Source organism: Fusarium poae, chromosome 1 (assembly GCF_019609905.1).
Source record: "Fusarium poae strain DAOMC 252244 chromosome 1, whole genome shotgun sequence".
NCBI lineage: Eukaryota > Fungi > Ascomycota > Sordariomycetes > Hypocreales > Nectriaceae > Fusarium > Fusarium poae.
In genome coordinates this window covers 6,359,657-6,384,916 of record NC_058399.1, presented here as the reverse complement: position 1 = coordinate 6,384,916, position 25,260 = coordinate 6,359,657, and the positions used below count along the sequence as shown (strand labels likewise).

The window sequence follows — 25,260 nt, the reverse complement described above, 5'->3', positions numbered from 1 at the left end:
TGTCTAGGATGAATAGCTTCGTTCACTGGCTAATCAAGCTTGAAGGATCTCCTATCTCGTTGAATCACAACAGCGAATACAAAGACCCCTTGCAATTACCAACCAATAAGAAAGCTCCAGCATGAAGAAGATGCGGTCACACATAAACCTGGGCCCCTGCCAAGTTTCAGTCCCAGTCTCGATTTTAGTTTAAGCCAAGCCGGGCCCAACCGTTAATTTTCGGCGGAGATTGCTTGGCGGTTCCTTGATCTCTGCCCTATTTACATACCTTGGCTTTCTACGTCACTGACGCTACATCTCTATCTTACCTACCGACCTATGTAGAGGCAGCATACATCATGGTACATCATATTATACTTGATCGTTATCAAGTTGACAACTCTTACAGTTACATCTGGTTTTCCATCCTCACCCATCGATGACTTCAATAGAGCATTCCTATTTTACGCTTAATTTATAACGTTACTATAACTCATTCATTCCTCGCTCTAGACCCGATCCGTCTAACCAAATGACACCGTAGACTCTATACAGAGTGGAAGGTTAATCCATCAGCCGTACAGGGGCAGCTTGCTTTGTGCCCCCCTCGTGCCGGTTTCCCGTCTACCTACACCCCCATTTGACGCCCTCATTGACTTCATATCGAATCTGCAAGCCACTGCTCAAAACCTCCGCCACCATCTGTTGTTCCAGAATCCCCAGTCTTGGCGCCGTCCCCAGATTCCTCCAACACAGCCGCCCTAGTATTGATCCCGTTTTCGAAAACTGCCTCTTTGGCCCGATACGGGACTGGTTCCGCAAGTACGACTGTTTCAGTACCCATAGGGATATTCAGCTCTGGTCCCATCGGCAGTGAATCTATGTCCACTTCGAAATTTAATAGAGTCTTGAGGATAACCAGGCTTCCTGCTTTGCTCATCACTTCGTTGGCCTGTTTGCATTGCTCCGATGCCACACATTCCACACAGCCTCGCTCGCAACGACAGTTTTCAACTCGTTTCAGAGCATCCCTCAGTAAGTGATCTACGTGATCGAACGCTTTGGTACTGATGCCTGAGCCGCCTGCACCACCTTTGGCATCGTAAAAAGTTAACCGCGCTGGACGTTTACGTTGTGACTCCTGTTTCGCAAACTCTTTAACTGCCGTCTTACACTCGGTCCGCACATCGCCAGGCATGCTAATAACAAATGCTGGCAGTAAGCTCATAATGGCATGTTCGGCAGCATGTATCGCGGCCGCAATGTGAAGTCGCCGCCCTTGAAGGATAGACATTGCCTTCTTGGGCACATCAAGCCACATCCCCTTGCTGAATCGAATTACAGGCGGATTGTCCACTTGTACCGCATCCAGTACCCTGTTCTTCTTGTCAACCTTCCAAAAGCCGAAGACGTTTTGTTGTATCTTGATTGTCCCATAATAAGCGTGCGACCGAGAATCTGAAATCGTGCGGATAGCTTCTGTCTCAGTAGGGTCTATATCGGTATAGTCACGCTGAACAGTCGTCCATTCCACCTTGACTCTTTCCACCCTGGCCATCCCTTTGTCAGGTTGGAAGTCTCGCACAAGGTATGGATTACCCTGGTGAAGGAATATGGCTCCGTCGTAAAGAGTAAAAGTTGCTCTTGAGGCCTCCAGTTCCTCCAATACGATGTTGCGGCCGTTGGTGATATCAACAATGGCAAAATGGTCATCTTCTGTGTCTCGGATAGCAACATACTTTGCAGGGATAGGCCGGAATCGATCGTGGCAGTGATAGAACCCCATGTCATCCCTTATTAAACGCTCCACGCAGATTTTCGGCAAGTCTCTGCCAAAGTATTTTGCGTCCTCCTTTGGTCGTATTGGCATTTCATATGCTGCGCATTGGATGTGCCCTTCACGCACCAGCATGTTCTCCAGATCCACTTGCAACTCGCAATTTGGTTTTGTGAATAGCTCATCCGGGTTTTGCATGTAATACTGGTCTGTAGCAAACCCGTCACCAACAAGTATTGAAAGAGAATCCTTGTTGCGTCGGCCAGCGCGGCCACTTTGTTGGCGCAAGTTGGCGATTGTGTAAGGGAACCCCCAGGTCATGACACAATCAAGTGAGCCGATATCAATGCCGAGCTCCAGCGCAGTCGTTGCAACAATCCCAAGAAGTTGCCCCTGAAACATTTCAGTCTCGATTCTTCGTCGGTCCTGTGCTGTGTAGCCGCCACGGTATCCCATCACAAGGTTGGTGCATTCTGGCCGTCCGAGGTTCTCAAGTTCCTGCCTGATAGTGGTCACAAGCAGCTCGCATTGAGCTCTGACTCTGCAGAATGCAATGATTCTAACGCCCCTCAGCATAAGTGCACAGAACAAACGTGCGCACTCAAACTTCGTACTGCCTCGGCCAGATGCAGGGTCGCCAGGGTCCTTGTACGGAGTATTCCAGCAGAGGAATTCTTTGCGTCCTGATGGGGATCCGTCATAATCTATTAGTTGAACGTTGTCGATGCCAAATATGGTTCTGAAATGTTGCTCAGGGTTTGCAACTGTAGCAGAGCATGAGATAAACTTAACACGCCGATTTCCTACAGCGGCGCATATTCTTCTCAGTCTCCGCATGATGAAGGACATATGAGAGCCCATTTGGCCATTGTAGTAGTGTAATTCATCAACTATCGAGGGTCAGTATTTAGCGATTGGAAAGATTTAACAGGATACATACCAACGACATATTTCAGGTTCTTCAAGTATGACCTCCATCGCTCTTCTTGGGGTAATATAGTGATGTGAAGCATATCAGGATTGGTAAAGATGATCCTTGCTTGCTCGCGAATATCATTACGCTCAGTCATTGGGGTGTCGCCATCAAAAGTTTCAATCATCGTCTCCTCAAGACCAGGCATATAGCTCATCATGTCTTTCAAACTCCTTTTCTGATCCTGCGCCAGCGCTTTTGTAGGGAAGATGTATATGGCTCTCGAATTATAATCTTCCTCCAGAGCGCGAATGACAGGAAGCTGATAGATCAAGCTCTTACCTGAGCTCGTCGATGTTGACACGACAACATGTTTGCCATCATGTAAACTATTGAGGGCTTCTGACTGATGTGCGAAGAACCGAGTAATCCCTTTAGCATTGTACAGAGCATTGACCAAATCCTGGCTCAGTAGAAAATTGAGGTCCCCATACACAGGATCTTGTTGTTCAAACACTCGGTGCCCGTCTGGGACAATTTGGCCAGTGTACCAAGGGCTCTCCTTAAGCTCTTGTACAATCTCTGGTATCGTCTTTCGTTCCTTTGGGATACTTTCCGGAATAGTTTCAGCTGCCTTTTCTGGGGCGAATTCTTCTTTGACAGATGGAACTGGAATGTATGATTTCGTCTGCTCTTTGAGGGTTTCGAGAGGGTTGTGCCCATTTTCTATGCATTTGTTGAGAAACGTGTTAATAGCGTTGGTAAACTTCTGATTGCGTCTCTCAATCAGGTTTGTCATCTGTTTTTGACTAAAAACAGGCATCTTCAGCTGTTCATCTCGAAGTTTTCGGTTCGGTTTCACCGGTTCACCTCCCTTCCCTTGAACCTGTCTCTTAAGATCTCCATCAATGAACTCTAGAAAAAGCACCTCCCGCCCCATAGGTTCAAGATCTCGATCGTGATTCTTGTCAAGGCTCTCCAGGCCAGTATATCCGCCTACCGAAGCGTCATGTGCTGGTGCTTGAGACCTGTATGACTTTCCAGTCCGAAATATCTCATCTTTTTCAGCGCCCTTGACGTCCAGTTGCAGCATAGTCTCGTCGACATATGCAAAATAGATGCCCTCAGGACGGAGTGCTACCATGGAAGCAATCTCATCAATCAGTAACTCCCTCTTGATATGGCCTTCAACGGCAGATTTTATCGTGTCAAATGTTGTGGCAAGATGTTTCCGAGTCGTGCAGAAGGTGTAAACCAGGTTCAGAGCGCGATGTGTTCGTTCGATTTGTTTGAATTCCTCTGGCCATTCTACGACGCAAGGTATCACGACGCTGCTAGCTTCTTTCTTGAGACTCGGCCGCCCTTTGCCTTTCTTTCCATCTTTTCTGGTCTTCGAATTGCTCGACTGGCTGGAAGTTGGACTCCCGATGGGGGAAACATCTTCAACATCCCGCTTGCGTTTTCCTCGTTGCGACGACGATGACTGTTTAGTGGCAGCACCAGACTCATTCGGATCCGGGTTTGAAGGCTCGGGATTTATCGTCATTTCATTACTTACGTCGAAGAATTACGCAAGGCGTGACTGAACTTGATATGTACCGTGGAAGCTTAATGCGTGAAAGTGTCGACGTCATTCATGATTCGAGTCGCGAAATTGATGCCAAATCACGTGCGTGCACTTACAGCAAGGTAAAGTGGAAGAGTATTTACCTATTCTCGTTGAAATATAGAGACAACGAATTTTGGATAATGCTAAGTACCTATAGGCGATATCTAATCGAAGTACGTTTATTGGCATGAATATGACTGCATGGCCAGCACACGGCTGTGATTCATCCACTTCCGCCACCAAGGGTGTCAAGTTCTTGTACAAGAGGTTCCCCAAATAACCTTTCCCAAGGTAATAATCCCCAAAGGGTACATAGGCATGCAGACAGAATTCTGTTCATGACACCATCCGAGCCATAAAACCACCGGGCTCACACAAATGCCCCATATCAGCATGAGCAAGATATTGTTATTGTATCCATCTCGTCGCTTGCTGACAATTTCCGGAATCAGCACATGGCCTGACTGGCATATATATGTATCAACTCCGAATCCCTGTCCATAATCACGCCAGGTCTCGGTGTCGGGTGTCATCTATATATGGGGTTTCGCTTGCGAGCGCTCCTTTAGCAGATTCTAACTGCTTTGGAGCTCCTTTTGGATGCTACCAATTTCATTCATGAAGATCTTGGCATTGGCGGCTGACATCTGAAGGATAACTGTTAGCTTGAAATAGCAATCAATGTAAAGTCAAGGATGCCGCCACTTACCCGCATTGTGATGCTCACAGGCTTGGATTGCTCACCCTCGAAAGCAGTGAAGAGAATACCAACAGACTTCAATGAAGCCTTTTCTTGGAACTTCATAGCAGCAACAAGTGCTGTATTCAAGATAACTCGGTGGGTCTGGTCCTGGCGCATGATGAGTCGAGCCACCTTGTGCCCTTGAGATCCTCCTGCTGCCTCCTCGTCAACTTCCAGAGCGGAAGCATCAAATGATCCAGGGATAACAGCACCGCTATCGTCGTATTCGACACAGGCTTGAGGCACGTTGATCTTCAACATGCCTGCACCTCGTTCCTTCCAGCCAGCTTCTTTATCGTGGTAGAACATCTTGGCTCTCACAGATACAACTGTCGCTTCTCCGGCTTCTCCATCGTTCACCTCAACTAAAGAGCGTTAGCATTTATTTCATATGTTGAGCCATTGGAAACCTACTCTTTTGCAACTTAAGCTTCTTCTTTTCGTCGGATTCCTTCTCGGGAGAAGCGGCACGTTCAGTCTCGGCAGGCTGCTCGCTCTCCTCAGCCTCATTGTCCTCTTCCTCGTCCTCTTCGACATCACTGTCGGGAGCACCGAAAGGCTTCGAAGGCTTCTCACTCTTAGGCGGCTCTGCTCCAGGGGCAGCGAAGCTTGAGAGGGGCTTGCCAGCACCGAAAGCAGACCCGAAAGTACTTCCACCGAATGGGCTTCCGTTAGTCCCAGAGGAAAGTCCAGCGAAGGGTGATGCTCCGCCAGAGCTGCCAAAGGTCAGTTTGGGTGCTGCCGCTGGCTGGGCTGCCGTAGACGGGGGAGGAGAAGCAAATGAGCTAATCGAGGGTTTGCCAGCGGCGGCTGATGCGAAAGGGCTAGATCCCTGAGAGGCACCGAGGGAAGCAAAAGGCGATGTTCCGGAGGAAAGCCTGCCGAATCCAGATGCTGCAAAAGCGCTAGCAGATGTTTGTGGTTGAGACTTTTTCGTAGGGGAGTTGCCCGCCTGGGAAGTCTTGGTCGCTTCTTGACTTGAAACAACTCCTGATGGCTATTGAAGAATTAGTTAAATCCTTGTGTCTCTATAAAGAGGGATCGAGTCGACAAACCAGATTTGTGTCCTCGTCGCGATGTCGCTTCTTCTCGGGCTCCAGTCGTAAGGACCTATCCTTGGCCGAATCGGACGAGGCTACGCTGTTCGTGTCGTTCTCTTCTTCTTCTTTGCTCCCATCTAGTTGGTCATGTGCTCGCTTCTTCTTAGGTGAAGTGATCTGCTCCTTCATATCCTTATCGGGCGCATCCGAGGCGTTGGCAGCATCTTCAGGGCCAGATGTTGGAGGATCGGAGATGGAAGATTGCTTTAGTTCGCGGCGGGTGGCGCGTGTCTCTGCGTCTTCGTTTGTCTCAACGTTGAGGGGTTCGTTCTTGGGACTGGCATCGGGAGCGTCGTCGGCCATGGCGTGCGGCGGCTTGGTGTGATGATGACGGTAGGATGAAGTTAGAATATCGTTGTGTATGAGTTTGGCGGGGAAATATTTTCAAGTATCGACCGGATTTCTCTTGGATAACTGAATAAGAAACAGAATCTTATCGGTCGCAGGTGTTGTCCAGCAAATCTATGCGCTGGACTCAGAATCAGGCTGGGCGCAGGTTGTCTGAGTTGGGTCTTTGTTAGATGCTAGAAGCTGGCGGCTCAGTAATGGAGTGGAACCAATCAAAGATATGCAGACTCGCCAGCGTTCAGATGGATAACTAAAAACTATAAGCCTAGGTAAGTTGGTAGTGAGATATTCATTCACCGCCCACCCAACGCCCACGTTTACACCAGCTGTAGGGAGGGGTAAATAAACTGTTGCAGAGCTTGAACGTCATAATTATAGTCAATAAAAGAGGCTGGTTTGCAAATTCTTTGAGAAGGGCATAGCAATGGTCAAAGGCTGTCGGACTATGGAATGCACTTATCAAATTAACTTTCATAGCAAGACCTCCTTTCGTTCCACCAGGGTACCGAAATCATGGGACCATGGATGACTCCCAACACCAGTCAGTGCCTTAACGGAGTCCGATTCCCGCCTGTTCATGATCACAGCAGGGGTCGTTGCCTTGTTTGACTCTCCGAATCCTTGGAACTCATCATCGGGGTAGCGGGTGATGATCCAGAGTGGCATATGCAACTCTAAGACTGACTCTCGCATTGGCTTGGCTTGGAAAATAGGTACATACATGTCTCGTGGAGACCTGGGTTCCCCCCAGCATAGTCGCGAATGCGCCATCGTATATTCTTTCTCGCATGCATAGGGTCAGAGACCCAATACGGAAATTTATACATTATCGTATTAGACACAGCATCTTCTACAGTTAATTCCCAAGAAGCGTGTAGCACATTTCATCTGCGGATTAAGAATTGTCACAAGTCCAAAATTAATCAATATTTTCCAATCAGTAGCATAATGACCCAAGTATCGTTCCTCACTGGATTGCCGCATAACAACTACACCGCAATTCCAGTAAAGTTCCATTCGGTACAGGTAAAAGTACATCAACTCTAAATCAATCTTTTTAATCTGCCCTTCACTCTCATTTTGCAACCTGGTTTCAACGCATCTTTCCCTTGCTATAAGCTTGGGCTTAGCTGATAAAACACAGGCAGCCCAGACCAAGATAGAAGACGAGCAGGGGATATACTGCAAGGAAAACCCGGTTCTTGACCACGCCGCTACCACCCAAGATACTAACACCAGCGGCTAGGGACCAGCCGATCAAGACAATGTAGATGGGGATACGAGCAATCCAGTGGAGACCCAGAGCAGACATCATGGCAGCAAGGACCAGAGGGAAAAGAGTGTATCCGATAATACAGACGCTCTGAGCAAATGAGCTACAAATTGGTTAGTGAGTGCCACGTATGAGAGGGCATACTAAGAAAGAACTTACATATTTCCACCTAGCAGCTTGATTTGCAGAGTCACCACAGCCTCTCCGAGCCAGATCATGGCAAAGACACCACTGAAAACAGCATCTCTTTGTTCCGAACGAGCAGTGAAGCTCAGAAGAACACTGAGAAGTAGGCAGAAGATCAGAGGACCCCAAAGATCCCAGTCACGAAGGCCGGGTGTCATGTTGCTTTGAAGCAGAGCTTCAGCGTCGACCATGCGGCTTGCTAGTCCAGTAAGTTCCTCTCTTGTTCCCGATAGACCAGCACCACGAATGCTTGAGTAAGCGCCACGAATACCTCCCTCGCTGTCAAACATAGTACCACCCAGAAGGTAGCGAGGGTACAGAACCTCTCTCAGCTTGGCCCAGACGGCGAGCAGGTCGCGTCGCAAGGTATCCCAGACGGACTCGTCAATTGTGTTCAGAGGGGCTGCTCTGTCTTCTCCAGGGATCCGTGATGTTAAATAGCCTTCGTTCAAAGGTCGCGATGATGAGCTGGAGCCGATGTTGCCTGTCAACGGTTGGCGAGCATTGTTCGTCGCAAGAGGGTCGTCAAAGTCGTTAAGATCGGCTGGACAATGTGTAAGTTGAATGAAGTTCATAGCAGAACACCATGTAGAGACTAAGCTCCGTGACTGCGATGTATGATAACTCACCATCATCAGGGTCGATTAGGTCGTCCTCATCCTCGAGAGGTGGGTTGGCATAGTGCCCTCGAGCGCTGGAAGCTGACATGGTTGAAGGTTGTGGTTGGGAATTCGTTTCGAAAAGAAAGTGACTGCGTGAACGGTGGTTGTAATGTCGTAAGATAAATGCACGACGTTACAATGGGATCGTGGCCTCAAAGAAGCGAAAGTTGCTGAGTATAAGGTAAAGCTGACGTACGTATCTCTAATAACTGCGAAACTTCCACGGTCGCCTCTCTAGAAACAACCCCTTGACGGAAGGTGGCCCAAGCTTCTTACTGATTACAGCCAATCACATGTCTTGAACTAAAACAAGACTTTCAGGAACATATTTACAGGGGTTATCGGCTTTCAATCCCTTGATACAACCTATCACTAACACTAATTCGCTCCCTTAAATGCATAGGTAGGTACTTTTGGCTTTGCTAAACTTGATAAATTTTAATTAATGATTGTTTTATACTTGATTGCCGGTCAAGAATACATCAGACAATTGTCAAAGAAAACTCGTTGTTCAGAGCATACCGAGTGTACCTCTCGGCTGTTCAAATCCATTTTGCTCAGTATCATAACCAAATAATTAAAACGACACAACTCTCGAGTATCGCGTGCTCACATCACAGGGTCAGCTACAACTCATAAACCTCTCATCTTTGAGTTCTTGTTCAAATTCTTCTTCAATGCCGAATCAGATCAATACCATCTATAGGTATGATCAGGAGTTTCTTCAGCTGAAGTAGTAGGCTCCCGAGGGTTCCCGGACCAATGCTGTCCATCTAATTGCCGATGCGAGGAATCGGTGTTGTAGCCCGTTTGGCCCCCATAATCTTGATGGCCATTGTGCTCAAATGCATTTTGGTTCTGTTGGTAGGCGGATGGCTGTGAAATCCATGAATTTCCATAGCCATTGCTTGCATGGTTCTGGTAGCCCGTCCCGTACGAGCTGTGGTCTGCTGAGCCTTCCATGGAAAAGTCTGTTGAGACGGAATCCTGTGGGTGTAGCGAGTGTTGGTGTCGTTGAGCCTCTCTAGCCCATCGCTGAGCGGCTTGATTATACGGCCCCTCGTATGAAGTTTCTGCTCCAGTGGGATCCCAAATGGGAAGACCATCAGGGGGCTGAGCTTCTCCCGACGGCTGGCCGTGTCCATATGAAGCTATGTTTCCATTGATACCACAAAGAGCCCAGGCAAAGACAGCAACATCTCTAATAGACTGCATGAGCTGATCCATGGGAGGACCTCCATTGGCTTGGATTCCGCTGCGCAGCGGCATATGTTGCGGAGCCAATGGGGCTTGAAAATTGTGAAAGGTCTCATGCGAATACTGTGCTTGGAAAGGTTGCTGCGCCCAGGGGGCAGCAAAAACGCCACGGTCGTTGGTAGAAGGAATCTGAGGATTGTGGGCATCAGGAATTTGGGGTCGCGCTCGACGAATGATGACGACAAGGCCATCAGAAGTACAAGATACGACGGCCTCCAGCTCAACAGAAGGCGCCAGCTGTGGCGCTGGACGACTGCGCTCCCTGCTTGCTCGTGGGGTGTTGCCACCGACCGGCTGTGGAGATGGGGGAGTTGGGGGAGTCTGATATCCGCCGGCTTGAGAGTTGTGGGAAGCAGACCCCAAGGCATTGGAGCTTGTAGTACGCGATTCTCCCGACGTCTCTCCTGCAGAGAAAACACCGTCCTGCATTTCCACATCGGGCTCTGCCTTGATAGAACGTGCAGGACCATGGTTGGAAGCCGAGTTGGAAGCCGAATTGGAACGTGAGTCAAGGTCCATAGCACCATCCAGCTTCACACCCCCTCCTTCTGAATCACTAGAGCGGCGACTGTCACCGCGTCGTTGACGGTTAGGGGCCATCGAACCTTCACCAGGTCTAGCCGCGCCAGGACTTGGGCTGCTGGTGTGGTTGTTTCTGAAGTAATGGGACGGATCCTCACTACCAACAATTCCATCACCATTCCCTGCATCAATTGTTGACTCTCCATCGGCATTGCTTTCTTCGTCTTCAAAATCTTCTGGTCGTCGTGGATCTCTAGACCAGAAACGCAAGTAAGCAATGGAGTCATTGGCCTTTGCGCTCTCGAGACATCTGACAGCGTCATCGAGGCAGCTTTCACGGATGCACTCGTAAAAGCTCTTGTGCTGGACCTGACTAGCAGGAACCCCGAGAATGGACGCAATGGCTTCCGTCGCAAACATCACCGTTAATGTTCTGGTGAATCGGTTCAAGATGAGAGCGGCTCGAGGCTCGCGCTCCACAGGCGGCAACCTGAACTTGGGAGACAGATGTTCCAACATGTGGTATCGTGGGTCTCGAGGAGAACGTGAGAAGAGACGTCGGACCTGGGGTGCAGCCAAGGCACGTCCTACTTGGAATTAGTCATCGGAACGTAGTACATCAGATAGAACCGCAACTCTATGGAGAGCGTCTCGGGTTTAAACGTACTCTCGCTCTTGGCATCGCATCGGTAGATACTGATGCAGGCAAAAAGAATGTCGTGAACAATAGAAAAGACGCATTCGCTGCTCACCCAGCGACCGTCACGAGAGCGAAGGCGTGCATAGTGCAGAACAGCAGCCTTGTCCAGCAAGACGCCGCGACTATGGACGGATCGCGCATAGGGGATTTCCTCTGGGTGAAAGTATTCAAAGGCAGACCGGCCAAGTACCTCTTGCGGGGAGTAACCAAGGATTTCAAAGATAGAATCAGAGGCGTAAAGGATGTTGGCATCCGGATGTAAATCTGTGGTTACATGTTGGGTCAGATCAAACTGGACTCGAGACATGCAACGGCTGCACGCGACAGAGATGACTTACTATGTATAGTCAAAAAAGTATGCTCCATGAAGACGATGACGCAAGAGCAGCGAGCTCCGCAACGAAATGATTTGGTTTGGTTTGATAGCAGGATCTATTTGAGAGATGCGGAGAGCGTGTCCAGTGACTGCTGGCTAATACCAACTGAATGATCACTGGAGAGGCGAATCTTGAATATTCAGAAAATAGAGTTTAAGCAAGTGCACGAAGGACCTCGGTGCGAATAGAGTAAAAGGTGATGGAAGTGGATTGGAACACTCCCACAATGAACCAGTCTAGTCCGCTAACTCGAGATAGCTTCCTCTGGCGTCAACTGCCACAGTGGATCCAACGGACGATATTGGATGGCAGGGGCACGGACGCGGCAATAGAGGACCAGAAGGGTCTGAGTGTGTCTGGGCTTTTCAAAGCACGAGTTGACTATACAGATAGACAGATAGAGAGCACGTCTGGGAGGTTGGTTTTAGTCTGGGGATAAAGAAATGGAATACCAATTGAGGTTAAGCAAAGAGAAGTTATGGTACTGAAATACCAGTATCTTGAAGATATCCTCTCTGTGGTGCCTAAGAGCACTAATAAGAGAAAAAGAAGACAGAAGGAAGTGTATTGAGTTGAGTTGTGTTGAGTTGAAGCTGCTTCAAAGACGAGGGGGCAGCGTGTTATATATAACTAACGTTTTGACAATACAACCACAAAGTATCCGTACAATGCAATGCAAGAGGTACCTAGACTTGAAGCTGAGGAACCTATTGTGGTGGGGGAATTGAGTCGAGGTGACAGGGACTCGGAGCAATCAGCATCCGGGAAAGGAAGTCCTCGGCAATATGGATGTGAGAGAAGAGCAGTGCGAGGCTCAAAAACCAGGAAGTGAAAAGTGCAATGAAGTGAGAAATGAGATTCTACAGCGAGTTTGACAAGGGTCTGTCTGTCTTGCTCAAAAGGCCGGTTCGAGTAAAATGTGGCTTGCTTGCTTGCTTGCTTGTCAAAACCGTTGTCCTGACTCGAAGTCACTGGTTAAGGATGGATGTTTGACAGGTGGTTTGACGGGTGATTTATCGTTTGTTTGTCGTCTTTTTTAACCAGAGTGTTATCGTCAACGATATTTGGCGAATTGACTGGAACTGCAGGTGTTGTCGACAAAATATCGTCACTTTTTTTTTTTTTTTTGCAAACGACAAGGTTACGTACGTGCAAGGTATACCCAACCCATTGCACAACACGAATAGCTGAATAAGAGAAGACAAACTACCACTTGCAGCAATGATAACGAAACCCCTGGCCTGCTATATCCCTCGGGTGCGCCACTGTGTTGCGGGTTTAAAAAGAAAGAAAGCCAGTTCAGGGTGTGGACTCGGAATGAAGCTGCAGGAGCTGGACTGGAAGGCGATCACGATGTCTCACTAGGTTACGGTTACGCCGCCCAGTAAAAAGCAACGAAACTGAACCCCATTCTTGCTCCTTCGTGCCAATGGTCAGTTTTCGAATGAGAAGAGAGGAAACAAGAGAAAATAGAAATACAAACTCTTGTTTTTCTCATTCATAGTGCAGGCTAGTCAAGTCAATGGAGGAAACAATTGAGAGAAAATGACCGTTCATGACCACACCCCATCAACAGTCAAAATCCTAAAGTGTTTTAGTCCCAATTGTTTTTGCAACTTGAACTTGATTAGCTGGCAGGGCAAAATGATAGGTATGCGATACTATACACAATACATACATACCCAGACATTCAGAGAGACACCCCTACCATGTCGTAGTTGAACGGGATGACGTTTCACAGGGTGACGACAAGGGGCATCAACGTTGATTCCACGGAAGAGGAATAGTTGATAGAGGCTGAGGTGGGGCATTCCAACGTTAAAATAAAAACCGCCCCGATGCAACGGCAAGATAACTTGTACCAGGATCGAGCATGTTGAGGTATGAATCGAGGCTCTCTAACACTCATTACCTACCCAGTATTAAGCAAACAGGCAAAATCCAATTCTTTGAATTGTCAAAAACTACAAGTCTGAATTCAACACAATCAAACCTTTAACAGTTAGAGTGACACAATTCATTGTTGCTTCATCTACCTGTTCAAGGTATCGTAAGCATTGTTACCCTAGATCAAGGACAAGGTGCATCTTTATCTTGCACCGCATTGTCTTTGTTAATGATTGGATACATACATAGCACAACCTCTGCCTGCAAATCAAACACCTATGGGATTCTCGCCTTGTGAATCGTAGTACAGGACTGGGCATGAATGCCAATATCCGGTTCAATAGCCTGGAATGTCAACTTCAAAAGTACAAACACCAATTGCACCTAGCCGTTAGTTTGGTGGACGCACCTCGACAACTTGCAGTAGACTTACGGTGCCGCAAGACTCTTGTTTCAGCAGGTAAAGAGAGAGCCATTCAGACAGCAACGCCATGGCTGCTGTACTACAGTATGCACTTTGCCGTAGTAGGGACCAAATTGCTTTCCCCAGGCGCGGGATCTGAATGTCCTCGACTCCCCAGCTCCTCGACTGACGGAATCTCACTTTTGACCATTGTACGGCATAGTTTTATGGCGCCTCGCTCTTCTGCAAGCCACAAGGGACCAACGGACGGATGTTTATGATACCGGCCCACACCTTCGCCTCTGGAAGCCTGCAATCAAGGCAAATGAACCTTGGCTTCGTGTGCCTGTCCTGTTCTAGCAGCATTCATTGGGAAGTCGTTGCGAGGACCCTGGATGATGAGCAACCCTACCTACATTAGTTAAATGACACTAAACGTTAACGCCTGCATTGGTGACTGGACCACATGGCTCACTCACTTACATCAAAACAATAGTTCTGACAGTTATGATCGACAACTAGTGCTGCGAGGGGGCAGTGGAATTCCGCTGCTGCACTGCGCCGTTCTGCAACAAAAGGGTCAATTAGTATTATATAGTTAATTCTTTTATCTCTTTCCGCCCTGGAAGTAGCAGCTCTGGTTTCCGTCGGTGAACCACCCACCATAGATAGCCGTGTTTCCTCGGAGGGTCGGAACTGAGATAACATCGAGCCACAACGGTGAACCATGTGTGCTGCAGTACTTTGATGGATCAGATGATCTGCACCTCACCTCACTTGCATCAAAATATAGAAATTGTGGGAAACCGAGCCGGTTCTTACACCGCATTTACTTGGTTACTGTTGTTTGTCGTTCTGTTACCTATGCACGAAGGTAACGCACAGAATCGGGGGTCTACATGGCGGGGGAAAAGACAAGATGATGCGAGTAAAGGGATTGACGAGATCTCGATATGGTAGATGGATGGAACCTGTAGACCCAGCCCTAAGAACATGAGTGAACACGAAACTATTCGTGGCGTTCACGGAGCTGGTCCTTCAAAACGTGCACGCAACCATTGTTTTCTGGATGGGTCTCACATCATCTACGCATACAATATATACTGGGCATTTTGAATACTCTAGACGGGCAGCATAGGGGCTATGGAATAATAGTCATGTAGCCTCCAGAATGACTTGATTTGTCAATATAGTTCATTAGGTTACCTATTGTCGAGAAAATAGACAGTACAGTTGATTATCTTTATACTTGTGCAATGTAATTCGAATCGAAACGAGCGGTGGTGATGTCTCAAAAGAGTACAAGCTGCAGAAGGGAGTAAACGCTCCAGAGATGCTTATTTTGAACACAAAACCCGATGCCCACATACTTAGGTACCTACCTAGGTATCTATAGGTCGATGGCGTAGATGTAATGCAGCTTGACACCACGCCGAGAGTCTATCCATAGGACCAAGGCTCCTCGTCAGCTACCAACCTATGATGAACTTGGATTTATGCGAATCTATGATCAGTACATCTACACTGTCCCCAAGAATTTACTGTGTTATTGGCACTTTTGTTCATATCACTACCTACCTCAGTATGAAGTGAATCTCCACCCAAAAAGGCAATAATGAGGTCGACTGTAGGCTATAGTTTAGTAGGCTTCCTTTCATTCAAGTACAAAGCAAAGTCCAGTGACCTAGAAGCAGGTGCTACCTGCATTGTTACGCTAGCCGGTCCCACCTGCCCAACCATATGGTAGAATTGAGCAGCTCTCAACTCCACTTTACCGCTAGTTGGGGGGATGCCACTGTTTCTTTTAACAACACACACAACACAACGTCTAATTAGCATTTCAGCTTGACGCGAATCGCGTCCAACGTTTTTGCTTCTTCTTGTCTTTTTATTCTTTTGTTTCCTGGTGATAGAGCTACCTGCACCTGATACAAGGGTGTCGTTCTAATATCGGTTCAGATAATTGTCAATCAGACCGCTAAACAACCTGGTTCTGCTACAAGCCTTCTTAGCAACATGGCCATCACTGATGACAACGCCTTTGAGCTACCAAAACTACGTTCTTCATTCATCCTAGAAGTAAACATCTGCATATTTTCTTGCATTACATGATCTAACAAGTCACACTAGAATGATACAGAGTTTCTGGAAAACGATAACGTTGCTGGTATGGTCTTCTCGTTCCTTCTTCTCGATTAGCCAGTGCCTCGTTGTCTAACGCAGGAAACTTTGCTTCTTAACCATAGAGTTCTTCGATGTCAAGTTTTGTCCCTATCAACCTTTGGATGCACCACCTGTCTTTGCAGCCATCAGCAAAAAGCATGTCAGTCCCCCCTGGATCCAGCTTACTCTTTCAAGACAACATCTCACGCTCACCTAGGTCGTTATCTGCACACTCTCTCAAACAACTGACTCCAATCCATGCGAAGTTCTTTCTGTGATAAGAGATGATGATGTAGGCATTGCGCAATGCACTCACTATCCCTGCCCTATCAAGATCGCTAACTCTTCCTAGGACGAGGCTTCTGCTTGCTGTTGTACTTGGACAAAGGATCCGGAAACAGGAGCGCCCTACCTTTGTATTGGTGGAGTTGATGCCAAAGTCAAGATCTATGATGTTGTGAACGGGAAATTGTACAGGGTAATATCTTTTTCACAGAGAATGTTGTACCAAGATCGTTGCTAACTGTTGTTTGACCCAAGTGCCTTACTGGTCACGGAGGTGTTCGTCCATCCACCCCAACTCGTAAATCCTTGACTCAGAAACTTATGCGAAGCAGGACGTCAATGACTTAGCGACTTCGCCTGCAAACTCTTCTATCATTGCCTCAGCCTCAGGTGACACAAGTATTCGTATCTGGAGTCTTGATCCAGTCCATGCCAACCGCCCATGCTTGGTTATCCTTGCTGGTGAAGGCCACTCATGGGATCTTCTCAGTGTGGCAAGTCTCTGCTGCTTTTTGGGTTCTCTGACCGGCAGCTAACAATATGCGTTAGGCATTCCACGATACAGGACGTTACCTTCTCTCAGCGGCCCACGACCAAATTATTAACCTGGTAAATATTACGGAATATCCAAATTATAACTCTTCTGACTAGCCAAAGTGGACACTTCCCGACCTGCCTACCGAGGCAATCCAAACTCCTGCTCGAGTTCACTATCCTCACTTTTCCACATCAGCTGTTCATAGTGGGATCATAGACTGGTAGGTTCTGCATATGCATATGCATACCATGACCACGCGGCTAACAAAGGAAGCGTGGCATTCTACGGCGACTGCATCCTCTCTAGAGCATGCCACGACAACGTCATTTCTCTATGGAGAATAGAAGGATTTTCGTCCTCAAACCCGCCTCCTGCCGAGAGCGAAGCACCAACAGCTCAGACTACCGTTCCAACTAATTACGAGGAAGCGAGTCGTCTCACGCGTTCGGCTTTTGTTCCCACAATCTCCCCGCAGTGTCCATCGCAGTACACCATGTTGCTTCAGTTCTATACCCCCAACTGTGGCCCACAGTTTTTTATGCGGTTCAAATTGCACTTTGTACCCGACCAACATCCCGTTCTGGCTTTCTGTAATGCGGCCGGAAACGTGTTTTTCTGGGACTTTGAACGTTTGGTGGCATATCGCGAGTTTATGGAAGCGCTTAAAGACCCTGCCAGGGATAAGAGCAAAACGCTCCCTCACCCCAGCTGGATGAGACCAGTAAAGGGTCGTTCCAAGTCGGACTCCAAAGGTCGGCATGGAGGCGGTGAAAAGGACGTTCCGAGTACTTTCCGTGCAGACGCTATCAAATTAAGTGAAGAGATTAAGGACTATAACGCAGAAACCCTCGAGACCTGGGCGTCTAGGTACAGTCAAGACGATCCTCATGAGCCTCTGAAGGCGCATAAGACAGAGTCATCATCGGCCAACTTTGTGGGTCGACAGACAGCCTGGAGTCCTGGCGGAGAGTGGTGTGTTGTGGTGGGCAGTTCAAACCAAGCGCTGATCCTCCAGCGATGGGCCAACAAGGGCTCAGCTTCTAGAGCATCTGCTTCTGCTTCTGCTTCTGCCACGGCTTCTGTGCCTCCTTCTGCACTAACACAGAGCAGTGCGCTTTGAAGCTGTGTTTGAGGCTAAAGCCCTCTTATTGGAAGGCTAGAATATAGTGATAGTGAAGTATCTCCTTCAGAATCATCGGAGGGATTCAAAACTCTTAATGCAGCATTGTCGAGTTCGCCTCCATATGTCACGATCCTCATCAGATATTTTCTAGCCCTATCTTGTTCCTTCAATCTTGCTTGCTGCTCATGCTCAGGTTGGGTCTGGGTCTGGGGCATTGAGCCTGGACCGATGGGTACAACAAGGTCTGCAATGTAGAGAGAGGCCATTGCACGTAAGCGAAGATATTGCTGATTTCTCGAGTATGGCATGTCTTGTATCAATGCGTCCATCCTCTTTGTGATATCCCGCATGGCGGATAGTGTTTGACGCCGTAACTCATCTTTTTTCCGCACCAGCCTTGCTTCAGAGCTTTCTAGGTCATCACTGCCAAAGCTATCGTCGTGACCAAATGATTCGCGGCGATAGTCCTCTTCAGCGCTAGAACTTAATCGTTCCAGTGCCAGTGTATGCTCTGCGTGTGTATTGTAAATTTCACAACTGAACATGGCAATCCAGAAATCGAATGCTGAAACAATATTGGGCGTCTTGTAGTCGTATGGATGCTGTTGAATAAGTGTATCGAAATAAGCTCTGACTTTGCTCATATTTTCTGCTCGGCCCCATCTCTTCAAAGGCTTTGATGATTTCTCTTGGTCTTCTTGACGTTCCCGGGCAGAGACTTCGCCTTGACGCATGAGAATTTCAGCGCCGATGGCCCAAAGGTCGTGATGCCGAACATCAACGGGTAGACCAGACGGCCGTAATTGCAGTAGCAGGCCGTAGGTGCGAGCTGCCTTTTCCATTTCTCCCTCATCGATAAAATGGTGAGTAGATTGCAGGAGAACGTCAAAGTGTCCGCCGCGCTTGCGGGTTGTGTTCTTTTTCGACTTTGGGCGTGCTGCTTCGTCGCCTTCTGTCTCTGGATCCTCATCGCTCTCGACTTCAACGGCGGAGGCACCATGCTCAACTAGACCACGGTGTGGAAAGTCGCGAATCCGTTGCGAGGGATCCTCATCCGCTTCTGAGAGACCTGCGATGGCGAACTGTGCGATTACACCAGGTGAGTGGCTCAAAGGGTTAATGGAGCCTGTGGGGAAGGAGCTCGGGAACTCGTCATCATCTGCGGTTTCTAGTCTCTTGCGCTTGTTAGATTGACTTTGCTGTGAAAAATATGGCGGATCTAAAAGGGACGCCATGGTTGTGGTGTGTGTGTTTAGTAGATATTCATGTAAGGTTGAAAGTCTTCAAGAGTTTGGCCCCACTAGTATTTCCAGCTCTATTATGGTTTGAGGTGAATCCATTGACATGCAACTGAGTCAAACCATTGCAGAAAACACCAAACTGAATGCCACGGAATAGAGTTGGTTCTAAATATCGCGACAAGGGGTTACCATCACTTGATGAAATCTGATCATCATCATTAAAGTTTATCGCAAACAAGCAAGTGATCAATCAAGCTCTGTTTCATTTCATTGACCCAGTCGCAAAGCCCAGCATACGCATCCTATATACATAACCTCCCCTCTACTTTTACAGTTGCCTCATTCTTCTGCTGCTTTGTTTAAGTTCGGTCAAAGTAAGTCCACTGGCCAGGGACAGGCTTCTCATCGAGGTCCTCCCAGCTGTGCTTTTTGTCAGTATAGCTGTAATGTGCCGCCGTAGAGCAATGTAACTTACACCTTGGACTTCTCCATTGTCTCGACCAGCTTGAGTTCGCCCTCGGCAACCTGGATAACCTCCTCAATAAGACCAGCTCCGATCTTCTGCTCGAGCTCGTGGACTCTGTCACATCGATTAGCTAAAATGCCCCATTCCCAACCGTAGAGAGGGAAACATACTGGTCAGCGGTCATCTGAGGCTCATCCTCCCACTCAACCTTCTCGTGATCCTCGAGGGGCTTGCGCTCCGCCCAAGTAGCCTGGTCCTCCCGCTCCTTGAGCGTTCGGATGCCCTCGTACTCAGAACCCTCATCCTCCTCGCCATCCCACTCCTCAATTCGGACATCGCCAGCCTCGTGCTTTCGGCCAACCACAAAAACCTTGTCGCCGAGCTTGACGGTGTGAGCTTCGCTACCGTCAACGCGGCCGCTGGAAACACGGAACTGTGACGAGTTCTTGCTGACAAGCTCCTTGGCGCGGACCGCCCATTCGTTATATCCGGGGGGAACCATTTGCTCGACAAGGGACAAACGGTGCTTTGTCACGGCCTCGACGGATTGACGGTACATGGAGTTCTCGGGGATGTTCTGGAGCTTGTTGAGGGTCGTTCCGTAGAGGAAGAGGAGGGTCGATCTGGGCGTGGCATGAGTCCAGAGACCGGTGAGACCGGTAGGAGTACCGGCCTCCAGATAGCGCGCAAACACACGAGCTGTTGGCCTCATGCTGGCGAGGTCAATTGGAATTACTTCGTCGTTACTTAAAGGTAGATGGAATGGTCAGAGGAAATTGAATTGACCTCATTGGACTCCAGCCCACCACTGCCGATCCGGCCTGCACGTGTACCGTCACGTGACATATACATGTCGATAACAGCATCACCACTTATCCATGTGGAACAATCAATAGGAGCTCAAATAAGGAATGAATTATACCCCAAAAAGAAAGAAGACAAAATGAGCTCGTCGCTCCAATTCAGGTTTAGTATGGCCAAAGTCAACTTGGCTCTGAATAGTCCCAAAACACTCCGTTCAGGATATGGGGTCCAAATCAAGGTATAAACATACATCACTACGAGGCTTCTTATCCTGTGGATCTAGCCGTAAACTTTCTACGCGTATAAAAAAGAAGACCCTCAAATCTTGGGTTGCTTGATATCTCAATACCTTTGCAAGACAATATCTTATACCGTCAGACATAACATGTAACCTTGACGCAGGAAAACTAAAAAAAAGAAAAAACACAGGGTCATGTTCGCTCAGATCATGGACCTCCTGAGGCCCGACTCAGCATAGCCATGTCGCGATCTTCAACGAATCTCGTGCCATCATCTCTTCGATTGCCGCCAACTTAAGAAGATTCCTCTCGGCTCTTTCGGTACGCGGCCTAAAGCACAATATGTCAGCCCCTTTTTATAACGAATCAAAAGGCAGAGGCACGACGCACTTCTTGCTCAGACTGAAGACCCTCAATGACAGGAGCGAGCTCGGTGAGAATCTCGTATGCCTTCTTGTGGTACTCAATTTGAGCAGAAACAAGCTCGGCAAGGTTGCGCAGAGGCTCGGGTGTATCAAGAACCTAGCACCGTTAACATCATGACACATAACGCTCAATTTAAATCTTAAACTCACGTTCTTCATAACACCAACGGCCTCCTCAGTTTGAGTGACGAACTCATCTTCGGCCTTCTCAACTTCTTCCTGGGCCTCAGGGCTCAACTCTTGCTCCTCATGGGCCTGGTCGTGTTGACCACCACCAATGCGGAAAGTAGTGCCCTTGGCGTGAGCCTTGACGGCGTCAAGAGAGAGACGAGAGTTCTCAACATTCTTGCGGGCACGGGTGGCAAAAGTCAAGTTAGTGTTGAGAGTAGTGTTCCAGCCAGCGAGAAAGCGGCTCTGGATCTGGGCATCCTGGGCAAGTCGGGCCTCACCAACACGCTCGCTGGCAAGCGCATACTTTTCCAGGGCCGTCGCAAGAGGGTCCTCGCCGGCACCGGTGTGGTGCTGGTGGAGGAGCTGGCTGCTGGCCAGACTGGCGCGGGCAACAGCATGGCTAAAAGTCTTTGGCTGAGGCTTGGCAGCGGGAGGAGCAACAAGGGCGGCCTGAGCCTCAGCAGGAGAGGTGGCGGAAGACAGAAGGCTGACCTTTTCGCTGACGGTGCGGCCAAGGTCCTGGAATGTCTCCTTGATGTTAGGGGGATAATCGTAGGCCTCGTTGGAGTATTGCGAGCTATAAAGACATGTCAGAATACCAACTTCCGTGCATGTAGCGCAAGTCGGTATTATGTAAACTCACGTCACAGCAAGCATCTTTTGGTGGGCTTGCTTAAGGGCATCGACACGCTTCTCGAGGTCGATATAGTCGGGAGGGAGCTGGGTCTGTAGGGCCACATGTCAGGACGATGACTGCGATAAGAATGCGAAAGGCTTCAACCCACCTTGTCCTCAGTCTGGCCGAACTGCTCCTTGGTGTATTGGAAAGTGCGCGACGCAAAGGGGGTAACAGAGGCTCCGAAGTTGCTGTTTCATAGCGGTGAGTATTATATTGGAATTGCATCATGAGGAGAGCTTTGGGGGACAAGATACTGCAAGCTTGAATTCCTTGCGAGGGCCAGGGGAGAACATACGAAAGTTGCTTTCCAACATTTCCGAAAGTTCCTCCGAGGTTTCCGAAATCCATATTGTCGGCTTATTTGGGTCGATTGGGTGTTTTGGTGGTTTCGAGGTAGGATATCGATTGGAGTTTTTGTTAGGGGCAAAAGTGGCAGGAGGCTCTTTGCGTCAGCTTAGGTCGAGGCAGGAGCCAAGTTAAAGAGGCATGGGATGGGATTTGGCTGAAGATATGGGAACGCTCCACTATGAAATGAAATCTTCCACTGTATAAGACCTGTCCTGTAGCTGGTTGGAGCCTTGGAAGATAAGTTCCCTTATCCAGGGGCTTACGCCCCTCCCTTCTTGTCCACAGGTCCCTGGGAAACCGTCTTCCCCTCCTTGAACCTGCTTCACTCCAGTTCGATTCAGTCAAAAACGGGTCTAGCTTGTCCACCTTGGTAGGCGAGTGCAGATCCGCAAGGTGGTCCTAGCTCTTTTGCTGGTTAGCAGTAATTTACAGGCAAGGTACAGCACAATACAAAACTCCCGAGTCTTGATTTGATTACCTAGCCTCTATTATAATATCAGCCACTTCCATATTACTTACATGTCTGTCTACCTGAGTACTAAGACTGCTGCTTCTCCTCACAAGTGCCAAAGGTAAGCCACCCTGATTACGAGTCCCTTCCTCCATTCTTGGAGAGATTTTACGCATGAATCTCTCCAAGACATTGTCCATGGTACAAGACAAGGATTTTCATTTGTTTCACATGTGATATCGGCAAGTCAGCTCTTATTTCTTGTTATACATACTTCAGATCACGGCAGAGGTGTCTCTTGTATTTGTAGATGACTTCATTGTATCCTTGCGGGTTGTTCATATCTATTCCATCTATTTTTTTTCTTTCTTAAAACATCCCTCTTCTGCCCGTTTAGTCCAAGATGTGTTTGTTATCTGCCCAAGAAGGCTCTACTCCTCTGCATACAGACTCGTAATCTTGTAGCACAGGACTTTCGATATGCAACTTTGGTGTTGTCCAAAACATTGTCCAGTTGCAACCTGGTAGTTTTTTGGTCCCCAAAGATCGCTCAAAGTACCACTTGTTGACAGGGTTGTCCTTCCGGCTTCGCCAAGATACGCCTTCAGGAAGACAGCCCCGTACCATTGCGTTAAAAACAATATCAGCGCAGCCACCACTGCCTTGACTCTTCCTCAGGACAGCAAATTTATCCAAGTAGGGCACATAGCGGCCTTGTTCGTAAGCAGCCTGATCATCCAAGCCCTGAGGCTTCTCCCAGGTTAGAATAGCTCCACCCTCATAATCACCGGCAATGATGACGCCAGCGAGGTTTTCATTTACTCTGTTGAGATAGTCATCAACGTCTAATTTTCTGCCGAATGAGTCTTCAATCAAATGGACCAGTCGAGGAAGGTCAATACACTTGTCAGTCAAGCGCAAACGAGGTGCCCCGGGCTTGGGCGGACGCCATGGATCCTGTCGAGGGTGTGGAAATAGTCGAAGGGGCATGCCCTTTTTTAGCAGAGTTGAGCCCGAAGATGCGCCCACAGTTTTCCCCTTTCCAGAGTTGGTTGGAGCGCGCGCCATAGGCAGAGACGACGAGGACACAGGCTTATCTGTGAGAAGGTTGTGCAACAGTGGGTTCTTTTTGCGCCGAGTTGTAGCCATGCCGCCCATCTCAAATCCAGACTCGGATCCTGTCAGTCCGGAAGACTTGAGTGGGATCTCAGTAAGGTTCGCTGCAGCGTCGGGTGTAGTAATGAGAGCTGACGATGTGTGCGGCAACATCGCTAGTGCGTCTCTGGCCAGAGCCAAATTCGCAGCGTGGGCCGTAGTTGAGGCGCAAAGGTCTTTGCCATCTCCAAGAGGAGATCCATCCGGTCCCATAAGCTCCTTGAGGATCGACTCGTATTCCTGCTGTAAATTGATGAACCGGTGAGCTGCTCCAGGTCGCCCAGTCATGGGTGTTGCTCCAAGCGGATCGAGAAGGATGATTCTCTCCACCAGAGCCATTGGCTTCGAAGCAGTATCAACCTTACTATGTTCTCCAGCACTATTAAACTGCAGGCCAGCAAAGTATCGGGTAAGTGCCAACACAATTTGATTTGAGTCAACAGGCTGAGGTGGCCGGGTGACATCACGAGTGACAACTGAAGGAATAACCGGCATCATCCGGTGGTGCAGGATGCGGTCAAGAAAGCCAGGATCTTCGACTCGAATATCAATGGGTGATGATGCTCCTGATACACCTTCTTGCGCAGAGGGCTCTGAATATACAAACGCATTGTCGACAGCGCGAGCACCATGCTCTCCAAATCGATCAATGGCCTCACAGAGCCGAAAAGTCTGGTCTTGGAAAGTCATCCGGGATTCATCCATACCACAATCAATCACCACCACGCTCAAGAGGCCTAGTTTGCGCAATTGGGATAGTGTGTTCGCTACTCCACCAAGAGTCTCGTCATCGATCTCCTGAGGAACGCGAAGCTTGATGATGGCAACATGTGGAGGTTTCGATGCTTCGGGCACAGCTTCCTGCTGAAGTTCACCTTGAACGAACTGGGGCGCATCTGCGAGGGACTTTGGGTTCTTGCTGGTATACTTCTGTAGGTAGCCTTTGGCATCTCGCTTCGTTGGCGACACCTCCAAGACGGAGACGATGAAGTCCTGAATGTGGGTTAGACAAATGAACAAGCATTACAGTAGTAAGAGCTAATTGGGTCGACATACTCTGTCAATAGCCTTTTTCTTACCAAGGGCTGTAGAAGCTGCCGACAAGCGGTAGGTAGCACCTTTGCCGAGGCATGCGGCTGACGAGCTTTTATTGCCGTGTTGTGAAGCAAAACCACGAAAGCGAGATCGGAACGGATTGGTGATATCATGCAGAGATGCTGCCAAATGAGGTTCCGTAGCTGGCGCACAATGACTGCACCGATGTGCTTGCTTCAGAATACGAGGCCAGCTCATGATGGCACAAGACAGACTTTGGTTGCTGACGGCAGTGGATATAAGTTGTTAGGTGGAGGAGCTTTGACTTTGGCTGGGAGAACCTCCCCCGGATGACCTGTGATATTGTGGATTGAGAGCGGCCGTAGGGGGAGAAGAATCAAT

At 48.6% G+C, this 25,260-nt stretch overlaps 9 protein-coding genes across 9 annotated transcripts; 1 reads left to right on the top strand and 8 right to left on the bottom strand.

Annotated features, from left to right (window-relative positions):
* Window positions 1–637: 637 nt before the first annotated feature.
* On the bottom strand, window positions 638–4,215 carry FPOAC1_002062 (uncharacterized protein; the record flags this gene model as incomplete). The annotated part of the gene is made up of 3 exons (XM_044846649.1): window positions 638–2,258; window positions 2,358–2,646; window positions 2,697–4,215. 3 exons carry the CDS (start codon window positions 4,213–4,215, stop codon window positions 638–640), a joined length of 3,429 nt encoding a protein of 1,142 aa, XP_044712565.1.
* A 638-nt stretch (window positions 4,216–4,853) lies between these two features.
* FPOAC1_002061 (uncharacterized protein) lies at window positions 4,854–6,423 on the bottom strand (the record flags this gene model as incomplete). Its single annotated transcript, XM_044846648.1, has 4 exons — window positions 4,854–4,925; window positions 4,988–5,385; window positions 5,435–6,017; window positions 6,076–6,423. The coding sequence occupies 4 exons, from the start codon at window positions 6,421–6,423 to the stop codon at window positions 4,854–4,856; spliced, it is 1,401 nt and encodes a 466-aa protein (XP_044712564.1).
* A 1,171-nt stretch (window positions 6,424–7,594) lies between these two features.
* Window positions 7,595–8,635, bottom strand: FPOAC1_002060 (uncharacterized protein; the record flags this gene model as incomplete). Its single annotated transcript, XM_044846647.1, has 3 exons — window positions 7,595–7,844; window positions 7,901–8,471; window positions 8,557–8,635. The coding sequence occupies 3 exons, from the start codon at window positions 8,633–8,635 to the stop codon at window positions 7,595–7,597; spliced, it is 900 nt and encodes a 299-aa protein (XP_044712563.1).
* A 644-nt stretch (window positions 8,636–9,279) lies between these two features.
* On the bottom strand, window positions 9,280–11,434 carry FPOAC1_002059 (uncharacterized protein; the record flags this gene model as incomplete). The annotated part of the gene is made up of 3 exons (XM_044846646.1): window positions 9,280–10,955; window positions 11,036–11,332; window positions 11,407–11,434. The coding sequence occupies 3 exons, from the start codon at window positions 11,432–11,434 to the stop codon at window positions 9,280–9,282; spliced, it is 2,001 nt and encodes a 666-aa protein (XP_044712562.1).
* Window positions 11,435–15,751: 4,317 nt separating this feature from the next.
* FPOAC1_002058 (uncharacterized protein) lies at window positions 15,752–17,765 on the top strand (the record flags this gene model as incomplete). Its single annotated transcript, XM_044846645.1, has 11 exons — window positions 15,752–15,814; window positions 15,866–15,902; window positions 15,982–16,058; window positions 16,116–16,190; window positions 16,251–16,376; window positions 16,439–16,459; window positions 16,516–16,674; window positions 16,733–16,792; window positions 16,841–16,941; window positions 16,995–17,693; window positions 17,759–17,765. 11 exons carry the CDS (start codon window positions 15,752–15,754, stop codon window positions 17,763–17,765), a joined length of 1,425 nt encoding a protein of 474 aa, XP_044712561.1.
* Window positions 17,766–17,855: 90 nt separating this feature from the next.
* FPOAC1_002057 (uncharacterized protein) lies at window positions 17,856–19,079 on the bottom strand (the record flags this gene model as incomplete). Its single annotated transcript, XM_044846644.1, has 1 exon — window positions 17,856–19,079. One exon carries the CDS (start codon window positions 19,077–19,079, stop codon window positions 17,856–17,858), a length of 1,224 nt encoding a protein of 407 aa, XP_044712560.1.
* Window positions 19,080–19,444: 365 nt separating this feature from the next.
* FPOAC1_002056 (uncharacterized protein) lies at window positions 19,445–20,263 on the bottom strand (the record flags this gene model as incomplete). The annotated part of the gene is made up of 3 exons (XM_044846643.1): window positions 19,445–19,505; window positions 19,561–19,665; window positions 19,722–20,263. 3 exons carry the CDS (start codon window positions 20,261–20,263, stop codon window positions 19,445–19,447), a joined length of 708 nt encoding a protein of 235 aa, XP_044712559.1.
* Window positions 20,264–20,888: 625 nt separating this feature from the next.
* FPOAC1_002055 (uncharacterized protein) lies at window positions 20,889–22,217 on the bottom strand (the record flags this gene model as incomplete). Its single annotated transcript, XM_044846642.1, has 6 exons — window positions 20,889–20,924; window positions 20,985–21,116; window positions 21,170–21,767; window positions 21,834–21,916; window positions 21,976–22,057; window positions 22,165–22,217. The coding sequence occupies 6 exons, from the start codon at window positions 22,215–22,217 to the stop codon at window positions 20,889–20,891; spliced, it is 984 nt and encodes a 327-aa protein (XP_044712558.1).
* Window positions 22,218–23,061: 844 nt separating this feature from the next.
* Window positions 23,062–25,116, bottom strand: FPOAC1_002054 (uncharacterized protein; the record flags this gene model as incomplete). Its single annotated transcript, XM_044846641.1, has 2 exons — window positions 23,062–24,816; window positions 24,880–25,116. The coding sequence occupies 2 exons, from the start codon at window positions 25,114–25,116 to the stop codon at window positions 23,062–23,064; spliced, it is 1,992 nt and encodes a 663-aa protein (XP_044712557.1).
* Between the last annotated feature and the right edge of the window lie 144 nt (window positions 25,117–25,260).